Raw genomic sequence first — 15269 nt, 5'->3', positions numbered from 1 at the left:
TTCCAAAGTAGATTGGTTTAGATCAAAACAAAATCATGTGTGAGAATTGGCTAGTCAAAGTCCAGACCCAAATCCAATTGAGAATCAGTGGTAGGGCTGATAAATATTTTTACAAGGCACAGTACATGTATACACATAAAGAGTTTATTCAGTTGTTTTTCTGATTTAGGTTCTTCTGTGTGTTTGTTACTTTGCAGAAGGAGCATTATTACAACCCTAACTGCTCCTTCTGGAATTACTCGGAGCGAAGCATGATGGGATACTGGTCCACTCAGGGCTGCAAGCTGCTGGAAACCAATAAGAGTCACACCACTTGCTCCTGCAGTCACTTGACCAACTTCGCTATCCTCATGGCTCATCGGGGAAATGTGGTAAGTGGCCCCAACCTTGCTGTTCTCGCCTGCTATTTTTCTTTCTCAATTAGTCCTTCTGTCTCCTGTCCTGCTGAATGATTTGTGCACATGTAGCAAGTGCAAGAGTGGCATCTCAGCGGCGATAATTAGATTAGAGTCAGGAGTAGAAGGTGAGCATATAAGCAGAAGGGATGGGGAAGAGAGAGTGGGGCTGTCATTTTAAAAGAGCGACGCTGTGGATCAGGATACGAAGTGGCACGACGTTATCAGAAGTAATTATGTTTCACCTGTGGTCCGTATCTAATATGTATTCTCCTTGCCTGCGTACCCGAGTATCATGGGAAACAGCAGAACCTTGGGTTTTTACTTACATTTGCCACCCTTCTTGGTGTGGTCCAGAATCCATTCAGCTACAAAATGCAATTACAATTAAATTACATGAAAAATAGCATGTGTAGCAGAGACCTAGCCAGTAATAAATGTAGAGGATAAGTATGTGGTTTGTTTAATAGTGCGTTCCAACTCCTGAACTTGGTGCCTCTCATCTGTCTTAACCTCAACCTTAACCACATCTTGAAACCAGAGCCCAGAGGCTGGGCTCAGCCTCACACCAGTCCCCATACATATCACCTCAACAGTAACTCCTGACCTCAATGTAATTACAAATATCACAGAAGGAATTGCCTCACTTTCAGGCCACCATGAGTTTGAGTGATATTTCTTATGGTCAGGGCTGCTTTCCTATTTTTTTTTTCTGTTTCTTTGCAGCTTGGCCGGTTGCCCACTCAGTTTTAGATCTTCTGAAACGCTGCATGAATCAGCCGCACACGGCCGCTGCTCTTTGAGGCAATTTTTTTCCCCTCCTTCTGATGTCTCTTTCTGCAACACGCGCGGCATAAAAAAGGATGACGGATCGCATTCAGTTCGTTTGCCAAATGACGTCAGGCTCGATCGGGTTAAATTAGGGCTTTGCAGTTTGTCAAGCCTGTCTCTTGTTGATCAGTCAAACGCCCAAATAAGCGCTCAAGCACTCCTGGCTCTGATGTCAAGTTGAACATATAGCGCTGAGAATTCATACATCTCTAACAGCTGCTTCATTTTGAAAAAAAAAAAAAAACGGAAAAGAGAACCCTTAAAATCAAATTCACCCTCATATAAAAAGAAAGAAACTGTATTAATCTTTCACTGCAGCAGCATAATCTCTCTTTCAAAAAATGTGTAAATATCCAACATTTAATTTTAGTGCATTTATTCATTCTAAGAACATATTCCATTGTAAGAAATGATTCTCACCAGTGCCACAATTATTGGCACCTCCTGCTGTTAATACTTTACACATCCTCCGTTATGAAAAGAACAGCACTTTCCCTATAAATATTCAGAAGGTTGGCGTGCACACATAGAGGAATCTTTGACTATTTCTCTTTGCATGATATCTCTAGGTACCTCTGAGTCCTGGGTCCTTCTTTATGTACTCTACTCTTCATTTCACCGTACAGGTTTTTAATAGGATTAAGGTCTTGGGACTGGGATGCCAATTAAATAAGGTTGATTCATCGATGTCTTGTGAATCATTTCTGTACTAATTTTTTACATCTGTTTTAGATTATTATCCTTTTGAAAGACACATTCTTAGTTTACAGGTAGAGTTCACAAGATTTTTAGAGTCTCCAAAACCATTGAGACATTCTGAATTTATTGATTTATATTTCTTTGGCTTCAGAAAGTCTTGATTAAGCCCAGGGTCACCAAAGGAGGCTTTAAATCACCTGTAGCTTGGTGCTGAATTGGCACATTTATTACTTCTTTCATTGAGCTTTTTATTTTTTGAGAAACATTACTTTTATTATTATTATTTTTACAACCTCTCTTTCATTTGTTCTATGTATTGTAGTTCTTGCTTAGGAACTAATGTTGTTGCACTGTTGGAAGGAAATTAATGCAGAGCATTCTCCTTTCTTGTGTGCCCCTGAAAGAATGATTTCCCTGTCACAGTTGCTTTATTGACATAATGTTTTCTTAGTTATTTTCAACTGTGTCCTTTTGTTAATAAGATCAATGAATGTTTCAAAGTTTTGGCTTAAAGTTTTGGCAAATTGACATAAGAAAGTTGCTACTTTTCTTGTATGCATTTCCTATCACAGTCGATACCACTGCCCCTTATTTGAACGTCACAAGTCTTTTTGTTTTTCCCGCCTTGAAAAGTGGTGAATCGAATTGAGAATATTTTATATAAGAAAACGGGATGCCCAATGTTTCTTAAACATCCATCAACCCTCTGATTACTTAAAAAGTATTTGGTGACATTTGAGTGGTGGCAATTTGGTGTTTTTTGTTCTCTGAATAAATGGACTTAAATAAAATGTACTTTTTCAGTACAAGAACAAGTTACTGCAATAAAATATTATTTTATATTAATGGCTTTTACTCATCTTTAGTACGGTGTCAATAAATGTGCAGAGTACTGCATGAATATGACTATTATAAAACTAAACTGAACACCTCATGATTTTCCATTTTCTTTACATGGATGAATGTTTCCACCAGACTGGACTTTAATCTCAGAGAATCACAAATGCCAGCTATTATGATGAGTAGTGCAGGAGCAAAACTGAATCTGTGCTTTCCACGTGTGTTTCTGCAGAGAGATGGGGGCATGCACGAGGTCCTCCTCACCGTCATCACCAGGATGGGTATCGCTGTGTCTCTGGTGTGCCTGGCCATCAGCCTTTTCACGTTCTGTTTTTTCAGAGGCCTGCAAAGTGACCGCAACACTATTCACAAAAACCTCTGTCTCAACCTCTTCATTGGAGAGCTTCTCTTTCTTGTGGGCATCCACATGACGGAGCCAAAGGTACAGGGGAAATTATACTGCAGTGGCTCTTAATTTTAATTGTCTCAACTTGAGCAATTAACCTTTACTAACCTAAATTTCACTCCTAATTTGTCTTTTTAAATGTTGCACCAAAAAGAAAGAAAAATCGCTACATTTGAGTAAAATTAAAGCCTACTTGGAATGGCAGACGGCACCATTTATAGTGTCTTTAATAGGCCTGTCACAATAGCAACTTTTGCTAGACAATAAATTGTCCCAGAAATCTTTGTGATAGATAATAATGTTGTCGTTTTCAACTAATATAGTGATGGCCTATTAACGAGAGTATGAAAGCTATGGAATTTATGGAAGATTGGGAAGAGGAAAGAGATTGCTGAAAGAAAGACGTAAGAAGTTCAATTTACATTTTGCCATGTAAGGAATACAGAAAATTTGTGGCGCAATAAAACACGCAAATCTGTGTCCTGGAAAACTAAATCTAGACATCACTCAGAATGCATCCTTACAGTAATAAATGGTAGAGGTAATGATAAGTTCCTTCCACCGGGACAGGGAAGCTGGTTAGAGCTGATTAAAAGATCTAGATCAATTTGGAAATTGGAAATTGTGCCAAGACCTAAAATCTGCTGTTCACAGATGATAGTATTTTCATATGTAAAGCTGCTAGAGACAAAGTTTGACTCGGGTGCCTAGTAATAGAAATTCTTGCCACACTTTTCTGATTTTTATGTGCAGATCTATAGTTGTTGAAAACATGTAGGACTACTTGGTCAATTATATAAAATCCCCACAAAATGCATTGAAGAACTGTTTGTAATTTTAAGAAACGGTTTGCAAAGCAACACGGGCATCGATTTGCTGTATTGATGTCTGCACCTTTTGTGAATGCAGGTTCAATATTTGCTGTCCTCTTTGCTTTCAAATAGGTTGCTAATTAGAACTTGAATTTGAAGGCTAAACTCAAACCAATAGACCTTTTGTAGACAGACAGGACATGGTGATGTTTATTAAAGCTGCTGAAGACCAGAAAATGAATACGTCAGATGAAGAAATAAACTCAGTTTGAGTAAACAAAGAGTAATAGGGCATTATAGTTTTATACTATGACAAAAACATGCAATAATCTTATTAAAAATTCTATTTCTTTTTTATTTCAAAAGATATTAAACTGAACTAAAATATCCTCTTGTGTGCAACTCCTTTGTGTGTTTCCTTTTCAGTTGGTGTGCTCCATCATTGCCGGAGTCCTCCACTTTTGTTTTCTGGCTGCGTTCACCTGGATGTGTTTGGAGGGCGTGCAGCTATACCTCATGCTGGTCGAGGTCTTTGAGAGCGAGTTCTCACGCAGAAAGTATTATTACCTCTCAGGCTACCTCGTCCCTGCGGTCGTTGTTGGCATCTCTGCAGCCATCGACTACAGGAGCTATGGAACGCAGCAGGCGTAAGTGCTCCGCCTTCACTGAATCCTTTCTCCTGGCTTTGCACAGAGAAGATATAAACACAAAAATCATGAACTTCTCTACTTAGACACACCCACACAGCATGCATATGGAGCTCTGTGCTAATGACAGTAATATCACAGGGAGTAGTCCACCTCCGGCCCATGGCAAATTTACAGCCTGTCACTGCAGAAAGAGGAGGCTGGAAGCATAGGAAAAGCATTAATGAATATGCTGGCTGACTGGCTTGCCAGTTCTTCTTATTTATTTATTTTTTCTTTTTATTCTTTGCAAATGGATAATTACTGCCCTTATCAGTGCGAAGTCTATGCGCTTCTGGACTGGTCTTTATCCAACCAGTAAACTTAGGACTTGGAAGGCTTTAATCTTCTAATTTGAAGAATGAAAGTGTACGCCATTTTTCACTCTCCCAATTTCTTGCAGCAATCCTCACTTCATTTATACATTCTGAAAAATAAAGACCTAAGGAAAGGGTATTGCTTTTTTCAAACTTCTTGCAAGACAATGTTTGCTAAACACAGACTTCGAAATTACTATGAAACATGACTTTAAGTGCTCAGCTAAGGCAAATGACAGCACCAGTCACAACAATGACAAATATGAGAAAAACCAGGCAAGCTGCCACAACTACCTATCCCTCGATTCTTAATCCTTCAATGTTCAGCAGGTGAAATGACCCCCAGAATCACCACACCCACTAACACTTTTCAGAGCGGTGAGCCCTAAACCAGGACAAACAAAAGTAGCAATAACAGTAAAAGATGAGCCACTTTAGAAATAAAATGAAAATAATATAATAACAAGTCTCAGGTTGTTATTATCACCTACTTTCAGTGCAATCTCAAAACAGACAACGGTTTTGCGCCCAGTCTGCACATTTGCAAACACTGAAACTTATAAACTGAAAACACAAGCATGATAAGAATTGCTTTTTACTCTGCAGCATCTCGTGGCACAGTTCCAACACCCTTTCGAGGTCGAGTTTTCTTCACTGTAGGCAGAAGAGTTGCTGCTCTGTTGCCATGGCCTATCATCTAACCAGCTCCTCTGTGCACTAATCAATACGACTGAGCATTGTTCTGGCATTGAAACGACTTGATGAACTAAATGCTCCTTTTTACGTGTTCCAGATGCTGGTTGAGAGTGGATAACCATTTCATATGGAGCTTCATTGGACCAGTGACCTTCATAATAGTGGTAAGTTTTAAAATTTGTGCAAGCGTAGGATCGTTTTTTTTTTTTTTTTAATCGCAGAGAAGCTTTGGAAACAGTTTATAGATTTTCTCTCCATGTGTGCTGGCAGCCTCTTAGCTCTGCTTTCTCAGATCAATTTGCATGAAAGGAAAGTGGTCCCATTATAGCTGACACGAGGACATCAGTGTCCACTCAGCTATGAAATCCTATGAAATCAGAATTGTTGAGCAGTAACAACGCGGAGCTTTTCGGTCCTCTCGTCTCAACTAGAGAATACTCCCCTTCCTGCAATCAGGAGGAGAAATCGTTTCAGGCATGAAGGTCATTTGCTCAGTGGGAAAACAAGGGGGATGACGGTGAAGGGTGAGTTGGGGGGGGGACATGGAAGTAATGAGTGGGTGGGCCAGACAACCATTACCAGAGTGCACTGCCCTACTGAGGATCATGACACATCCCCAGCCAATCCCGGCACACAGACATCTCCATCTTCACTTCTTAATATTTCATGTAGAGTACACCGGGTTCGCCGCAAACTCACAACACACGTGCAGAAGAGGTGAGAACAAACACACGGCGAATGTCCATGCAGGAACATGCATGTAAACGAGTCCAACGGTTGTATAAACATGCAAAACCATGAGAGGAGCTGCATGGACTCCTGCACTGGTTTTATGTGCTTTATTTGGCAGAGAAGTAAGAGACCTGAAAACTGTGGAGGATGGCTCCTTAGAGACCAAGCATGTAGGGGAGGAGGTGTTTTTTGGGGGGGGATCCATATGCAGCTTTCTGCAGAGTGCCTCCTAGCTTCTCTACTCACCGTCCGTCCTTCTGTCCGTCTCGCTGTATCTGTGTCATCACTTACGGCTGTGTTGAATGTATCTCCAGCCGCTCGGCTCATGTGGACGTAAATTGGCCCCAGTGAATGGGAGACAAAACTCTGTGATCTAAAAGCCTCTTTCTGTCTTTGCAGCCGCTCCTACTTCTTCCATCTTTCTCCCCGCCGCTGTTCGGTTACATATGCCTGCCCCTCACATGCTGCTGTTTCCCTTCCAAGACTATTTTCTGTCATCTTGTCATTTTTTTTAGACTGCATCCATATGGTCGGATAATTGGGATTCTTTCTTCCTGCAGGAGAACAAAAACTTCAAAAATGTTTATAATTATAGTTTGCTTTCTAGTAAACTTCAGCTTTTTTCTACATTTAAAGATTTTTAAGCTTTAAGAAAAATGCGATTTTAGTCGACCTGAAGTTCCTAATGGAGAGAAAAGGTTCCATATACCCCTGTTGTTTTTCATGGAATCTTTAGTGCAGCACATTTGAACAGTTAAATATGGTATCAGACCAAATCAAAGCTCATCCCCTCCCTTCCTTTTGTGGCCACAGGCCCTGCGGTGCTTACAGAAAGACATCCTGAGAGCATGGAAACCTTTTCTGGATGTATGGCTTGAATCACTTAAATGTTTTTCCTGGCCTCGGTAGAAATTGCCTCTAAAATATGGCATTCAGCTCCCGTTGCTCCCACACCCACCTTTTCTCTCCGAAAGCTTTCTGAGCTTTCAGCCATGACGTGTTAAGATTTGTTTGGGCTTTGCCGCGCGTGCGTCCTCATCTCGTGTAATTGCGCTCCGTGTTTGGCGTCGTCTGTAATGACAAACATGAGAAAGAAAGACAAACAGCGAACGCAGCTCGCGTCAAAGCCTCGAGTCGACTGAGGAAGACCAAAGTGATAACCTCTCGCTGTTGATTTTCTCTGTGAAAGTCAGAAGGCCTTGTGATCAGTATAAAATTTTCATAGACCTCTCACTGAAGGTGTGTTGCTTCCTTTCAAGCCAACACAATAAAAGATGTAGTGTTTCTTCTCAGACTATATTGGTTTCTGTCTACAGTGTCTTTCAGAAATATTATTACCCCTTGAATCTTTTTCACATTTTGTCACGATTCTACTACAAACCTCATTTAAAGGGATTTCATGGGATTGGCCAAGACAAAGTAATGCGTAATTTAGACCTGGACAAAAATAATACGTGGCTCTCAAAGTATTTCTCAAACAAAGACATCAAAAGTGCGGCATGCTTTTGTATTCAGCTTCAAGAGTCAATAGTCAATTGCAATTGCAGCTGCTAGTTTTTCTGAGAATGTCTTTTACGAGCTTTGCACAACTAAAGACTTAAATGTTCATCCTATTCTTTGCAGAATAGCTCAAGTTCAATCAGAGTAAATGGAGAGCATCTCTGAACAACAATTTTCTCATCCTATCCAAGAATCTCTGTGGGATTTTTCGACTGGGCCATTTTAACACATGACTATTCTTTGATCTAAACATTTCTTTTGTGGCTCTTAGTGTCGAAGTCCTGCTGGAAGGTCAACTTCTCTCCTCCAGCTTTTTCTCCTAAATTGTCCTGGATTAATGCTGCAGTCATTTTTTGTTTTGTTTTGTTTTTTTCAGAAGTTGGAGCTTAGAGTTAGGAATGATGTCACAGCTGAGTTAAGAGTGTAGTTGCAATTCGTTAAATAAGAAAATTTGCTATTTGTTGTGGTTTACAACTTTCAACAATGCAAAAGGAAAATCATCCCAAGTAAATAAGTTCCAGCACTGTGTGCTTTTCTAAGAAAACATGTAGACCAAAGTGAAGTTGCCAGAGAGAACATGGAAAAAGACCAAGACCCAGATTTCTCAAAGATTCTCAGACTCCACTCAGAGAGCTCACATTTTATTCTAAAAATTCCTGCCGGGGGTGCTGTGGTGGCACAGGGGTTAAGCACAAGTCCACATAAGGAGGCCTTAGTCCTTGACGTAGCCGTCGCAGGTTCGATTCCCTTGCCGCATGTCTTCCCTCTTTCTCATTACCCTACTTTCCTGTCATAGCACTTTCAAATAAAGGCCACGAGAGCCAAAAAAGACCTTTAAAAAAAGAGTGACTCAGTTAGCTGCTAAAAGCGACAGAAATTTCTACCTTACTGAGGTGGCGTGGTTGACCCTGTTGCTAGGTGTCTTGTATAAATTGGTTTATACATAAATGAAATGAGGCATAAAAAAAAATGCCCCCAATATAAGTGATCTGGATTTAGAAGTGTCATGGTGATGAAACTATGCAATTGGAAGCATCACACATTACATTTACATTTATAGTGATAATGTGGACACTCATTGTCTACTTATATCAAGTTGTTTTATCTGGCGAAATCATGCTTTGTGAAAATTCTAAGAAAAATCTCAGAATTTCTGCAAAATTTTGTATGACTTCATTCAGAGCTCATTTTAGTTTTGAGACTGAAATGAGCTCTACAAGCAGTAACCCCTTCAGCATTTCTCAGTTGGAAGTGAGAAGTACAGTATCCTTTCCACAAACCGATACCAGAGACACTGAAGTTATTTCAGCCAAAGAAGATAAGTCTAGGCATTAGAGAGGAGAGGGGTCCTAATGTTTCTTCTGCTAGAAAATATTCTTTTGTTTGTGTCGTCTGTTTAAGAAGTTAAACAGATTTTTTTTTAAATTCAGTTAAATCTCCTTCTGTTCCTGAGACAAAAGCTGTGATTAAACATCAATGTTTGAGAATTTCTTAATACAGAACTGAATATTTAAATGCAAGCAGTGTTTTAAATACATGGTTTTAACTCATTAGAATATCTGGAGTACTCTCTGTGAGGAAAGGATCTGACTACATCTCTACTGACAGCACCTAAGCCTGCACTGCAAGCACATGGAACGGGATGCCTTCCTTAGTGCAGTCTATTAACCCTGATGCACATCTGTTTTGACAGGTCAATGTCATCTTCCTGGTGGTGACGATGTACAAGATGGTGAAGCATTCCACCTCCATGAAACCCGACTCAAGCAGGCTGGGGGGTATCAGGTGAGGGGTGTCACTCTAGGAGATTAAGAGGCCGGGTGTGTTGTTGCTTGTTTTGTGACTGTGTGCGTTTGTGTTTGTGTGTGCGTACTGAGAAAGGTATGAGCGGGAGGGATGGTGGTTTATATGCGAGGAGGAAAATAATACACGCCATCGCCCCTTCTGCCTTGCTGCTATAATTTCAAAAGCTGTATTTGACCTACACATTTTATTTGATTTTACTTCCAGCCAGACCCACGGTTTACCCTTTCAGATTTTATTTTCCTTTTCAGTCTGTTGGTGGTGCTTTTTTAGCTCATTTTTATGATTTCAGTATTTGCGCTACTCATAGGTATATTGCCTATTTTATTTCTTCATAAGTGCATTTCTGACCTTTTGGCGTCTCTTTGCTGCTGTGTTCTCACATAGTTTATAGGCACATTTGGAAGATAGATCCCAACCATATGTCTTGTTGATTTCAAGATGTGTAAAATGGGGGGAAAATAATTATATGAAGTGAGTTTTAGGGGTGGGGGTTTTCTTCCATCTCCCTGCTTCCAGTGGGCTGCTTTGGGTTGATAAAACAGCAAATCCCTGACCATTTCTGCGCTTGGAGCCTTGTTCAACAATATGTTTGACGGCATGCCAGCATATGTTATGTAGGCGTTTGATTTTTAGGCAGCAACTCAGATTTGGATCCAAACCAAAAAAAACGCTGAAAAAAATGAACAAAATAAAACATTTTAATTGGTTTTCGTGCTTGTTTTAGCTCACATAAATGACACATTTGTGGATGCTGCATTTTGTGCAACCATAACTAGCAGTCAAAACCCATTAACTGTCATTAATTAAGGTCTTCCGCTATGGTGTATAGAGTTTCTGTGTTGTGTTATTGGAACTTGTTAAAAAGTTGTCTGAGTTTTTTTTTTTTTTTCCCCAGACCAAAAACAAAATTACATCCCTGGAGAAGAAGCACAAACAAGTGGACAGCATGTCTAATAAGCCATGATTATTATTCTGATTTCTTTTCAAGTGACATGTTGATAGTCTATTTCTCCCCTTGTCTCCACACTCACTAGATCTTTCTCAGAAATGGGTAGGGGGGAGGACTCCCCTCTTTCTGTTGCTTTTGTTGTCACTGAAACTGACTGTTAGGCTATCTTGTATCCTTTAGACTTTCCTCAAAAGGCATCAAGTCAAGCCTGCTGTTTGTGCCGTCTTTTCAGCTACCAAACTCTGACGCAGACCAAGGAGCTAAATTTATATCTAACTGTCCGTGCAACATTTCCAGAGCAGGAAAAGTAAACCAAAAATATATATTGTATTAAAGTGCAGTTCAGAAGTTTTGAAATGTAGCACAATTTTCCTTTTTCAGTTGTTAATCATCACTTTCCCACCTTTTTTTTTGCAGGTCGTGGGTGTTGGGAGCTTTTGCTCTGCTTTGTCTTTTGGGACTCACGTGGTCCTTCGGCTTGTTCTTCCTCAACGAGTCATCCATCGTGATGGCTTACCTCTTCACCATTTTCAACACTCTGCAAGGGATGTTTATCTTCATCTTTCACTGTCTGCTTCAGAAAAAAGTAAGAAACTGCCTTTTGGGACTAATGCAGGGGTGAAAAAACAGTCGAGAGGACCTTGTTTGTCTGTAAAGCTGCCATACAGTATGTATTGTGAAAGTATTAATACCCCTCACACTTTTACAGCTTTTGCAACTGTCCAAGTTTTTCACTGGGATTTATGTCACTTTAGATGTGAAGAACACATATTTCGTATTTAATTGAAAAGACAATAATACTATGCCGTTCTTTACTCTTGATACCCCTATTGAATATATAAAGTCTCTAATTCCTTTTTTTCAGAAGTCAGATAGGATAGAGAACATCTGTTTTCAAGTTTTGCCACAGATTCTCAATTTGATTTATGTCCAGCTTTTGACTGGGCCGTTTGAATAGATGGGTATCCTTTGATCTAACTCACTCCACTGTGGGTTTGGTTGTTTGTCTTTTACATCCTCACACAGAGTTTCTTACAGGGTTGCCATGTATCACGCTCCATCTTTCTTCCCGTTAACCCCATAGTATATCATCATCATCACAGTATGAATGTGCTTCATTAGGATCACAAAGGAATGTCTGGAATGCACTAGTTCACAGCTAACACACACATAGCTCAATTGTGCATACGTATACAAAATGGAGCCTATTTGATAGGCTCAGTAGTAGATGCCCACTCCTCTCATATGAAGGTACAAAGAGACCTTGACGTACAGATCAAGATAGGAGGGAAGAAAATGAAAATCACAGCTGCTTGTCGTTTTTTACCAGTATATTGCTTATGCAGTAATATTTCTGGAGTCGTGTTTCTTGGTCTCAACTCACCAGGGAATGTTTTTTTCCACCTTTATACAACTGCAGGTCTGATTCCTTATGGCTTTGCTTCAACAACAGTTTTTTTTCCTGACAGATTTGTGGATTGACATTAGTCTTGTTCTCCACCTCAGTTGCGGATCTCCAGAGTTACTGAGTAGTTACATCTACCCAGTCACAGCTGGCCGCAATAGGTTACGCAAGATTTTATTTAAGGGTATCAAACTAAAGAGAACTTTATGCAAATAAATGCATGTCACTGTTGTTCAGAATTTTACTAGTTAAAAAAATTGGATCCACTTTGTGTTGATTTTTCACATAAAGTCCCAATGTAATGCATTTAGGTCTTTGGAGTACAAAACAAAATATGAATACTGTAGCAAGGCACTATATAAGTTTACCTCTTTCATGCACTTTAAACTTATAAAATTAAAATAGCTTGCTTGAATTTTAGGGCTCCTAGAAAATTTTATTTCCCTAAAACTTGCATAATGAACAAAAGAAAAAATTACTGCAATAATTAAACTTCTAACAAATAGATTCAATGGCTGATGTAAAGCATTGATATCTTAAATTGCTTGTTTATTGGTTTTTATTATTGCATATAAATTTTGTTATTTGAGAAGGAATTTGAAGTTGGTGAAATCATAGCATACAGATGAGTAACTGATTATATGTTTTAAATTTAACCTCAAATTTCACTTAATTTAAGCCCAACACACTCATTCTTCAATGCTAAGTATGTGGATAATTTATATTTTCACAAATATTTTTTCCTACTTAAGCAAAACAGATATTCGAGGGTGGCTTTAATTTGTAGCATGGTACAGGTTTCCCTGTCATCCCAGTTCTTGAAGGTTTGGCATTTAAACTGCTGTCGGCTGGCTGCCAGTAGATAAAGATTTGGGATTTGCACCTCTCCCTGAGGAGAGGCGGATGTGTCAAACTCTATGTCCGTGTGTTCAGTTTGTCCTAATCTTTTTGCTGCTCTGCAGGTCCGGAAGGAGTACAGCAAATGTTTCCATCAGTCCCAGTGTTGTGGCGCTCTGCCTTCTGAGAGTTCCCACAGTTCGGCCAAGGCAGCCACATCTCGATCCACAGCCCGCTATTCCTCTGCTACACAGGTACGGCAACGGGAAGCAAGCAAGAGTTTCAGCAATAAAACTATTTTTTTGTGATCTTTTAGATTTTTGAAAATAAGTTGAGTTATTTTGCTACATTTTCATGTAAAGAAATCCAGCTGAAAGGTTTAAACCAATAGTCACTTAACCTTCAAGTGTTGAGGCCTTGTTCCCATGTGTGACTTCAGCTAAAAGCACATGGTTACATACACCATATAAAAAGACACACTTTTTTTTCTTCACTGACTAAATGTTTCCTATTATATGTCAGTGAGTTTCTTATACTTCATAAATGGCTAAATACTAAACCTTCAAATTCAGAAGATGTCATATTTGTCTTTAATATTTGATAGGATTGCCTTTTAAGCTGTATGACTTAGGTTAGAAACATTCTGGATTTCCCCTACAAGCTTTCTCTTGATAGTTTGCTGGCATTTTGGCCCATTGCTCCTGAACTGGTGGAACTTAGTGAGGTTTGAAGACCTTTTTACTTTACTGTCAAAAAGGTCATTCTCTTTAAGTCACTTTTTAATTAATTTGGTTGTTCATTTCTGAAGATGATTGTTATGACATATAAGTTATGTCTGCCAGGTATATATTGCTTCAGTATTTTTCACAAAATGTTCTTTCCTGATGATGCCATTTATTCTGTGATATTACTGATGATTGCCACAGTAACAATATGACTTTACTAAATAGTGAAATATTTAACTCAACAGTGATATTTCTGCTTATGAAAACATAAATAACATTCCAATTATTAATGGCTTCTAAAACTTTGTTATGCTGCATTAAACAAGTGTCACCAAATGTACTGCTTGAGTACCATGTGTTGAGCAATCTGCATGCATGATACCTAAATAAAAATTGTTGCAACAGTTCTTTGCATGTTTGAAATTGCATACACTTCTATTAATATAAATGTAAATGTAAACTATATTCTGTGACCTGTTATGCCCAATACTTTACTGTTTGGAGGATGATTTTAGTCTTGCAAGCATCCCTGTTTTTTCTCCAAATGTAGCAATGGTCATTATAGCCAAATACTTAAAGTTTAGTGAAATACTTCAAATACTTACATTTTACAAAATCTAGGGACAAAATTATAGTTTTGGGACATTTTTGAAGGAAATGCCATTTTTGAAGGAAATGCCTTCAAAAATTCATCTTTTTTTGCATAAGTGCATTTGCAAACTGTAATGTGTCTTTTCATGCTGCTTTCAGAGCAGTGGCTTCTTCCTCGCTGAGTGGGCTTTCGGCTTGTCTCAGTACAGGATTCATAATAACTTTCTTCCCAGCTTCTGCCAGCATCGTGTTTGCTTTTGTCTTTAATATTTCTGCTCTTTTAACGCTTTTGTGTCTCTGTCTGGTGGAAGAAATTTAATACAGAAAAAAGTATAGTAGTATTTATTTGTGATTATTGAGAAAACCCATTTAGGACACAACAAGATGTTTAAAAAGTAATAAAAAAATGCTCTTGGTTATTTTCTAAATCTAATATCTTTTGAAGTCCTCATGAGGTGAGGCATTTTTACGATCAGAGTCTGACAGAAGGAAATGCCTCTCAGCCAGATAATGAGTGAAAGATTTACACATTTTCAGAAAGCAGTCGCCATCGTCTGTCAGCCGAGCTTGTCAAAATAATGATGTGACTAGATATATTTGTAAACAAATTACAGCCACAACTGTTATGACGCTGTACAAAACATGTAAGATGTTTTATTTCATTACACAAGTCAGATCAAGCAAGAAATACATATGTCAGAATTTTATAGATAGGTAAATCCATTTGTAATTTTTAGACTTTGTTTTGTTATGTGAACAACAAAGCATGCAGCTCAGTTTCATTCATAAAGCCAATACTTATTAATATAATTACGTCTCCTTTCTGATCGTTGAGCCATAGATTATATTTAGCATTAGGAAAATCTCTCACATTTGGATCAATTAGCTTGTTTTACAAATATTGAACAAGAGTAAAGCTCCCTCCACACTGACTGGAACCTCTGTTAAAGCTATTTAAAAGCCTCAAGGCCTTTTGTTCTCTTCCTTTCAGCTCCCCAACAGCTTTTCTACTTGATTAAGGTCTGCGGACTGAGATCGGCAC

At 38.9% G+C, this 15269-nt stretch overlaps 1 protein-coding gene across 11 annotated transcripts in view; it reads left to right on the top strand.

The window, feature by feature from the left end:
* Positions 1-15269, top strand: part of adgrl2b.1 (adhesion G protein-coupled receptor L2b, tandem duplicate 1) — a 126999-nt gene that overhangs the window by 99792 nt on the left and 11938 nt on the right. For all 11 annotated transcript variants that reach the window (XM_032565392.1, XM_032565399.1, XM_032565394.1 and 8 more), the window contains 7 exons: positions 198-371; positions 2998-3207; positions 4410-4630; positions 5780-5846; positions 9608-9699; positions 11087-11255; positions 13037-13165. In XM_032565392.1, coding sequence (XP_032421283.1) covers positions 198-371; positions 2998-3207; positions 4410-4630; positions 5780-5846; positions 9608-9699; positions 11087-11255; positions 13037-13165 — 1062 coding nt within the window. The remainder of the gene's footprint in view (positions 1-197; positions 372-2997; positions 3208-4409; positions 4631-5779; positions 5847-9607; positions 9700-11086; positions 11256-13036; positions 13166-15269) is intronic.

The sequence above is a fragment of the Xiphophorus hellerii genome, chromosome 6 (genome assembly GCF_003331165.1).
Source record: "Xiphophorus hellerii strain 12219 chromosome 6, Xiphophorus_hellerii-4.1, whole genome shotgun sequence".
NCBI classification, from domain to species: Eukaryota; Metazoa; Chordata; class Actinopteri; order Cyprinodontiformes; family Poeciliidae; genus Xiphophorus; species Xiphophorus hellerii.
This window is presented reverse-complemented; position numbering and strand designations above follow the sequence as displayed.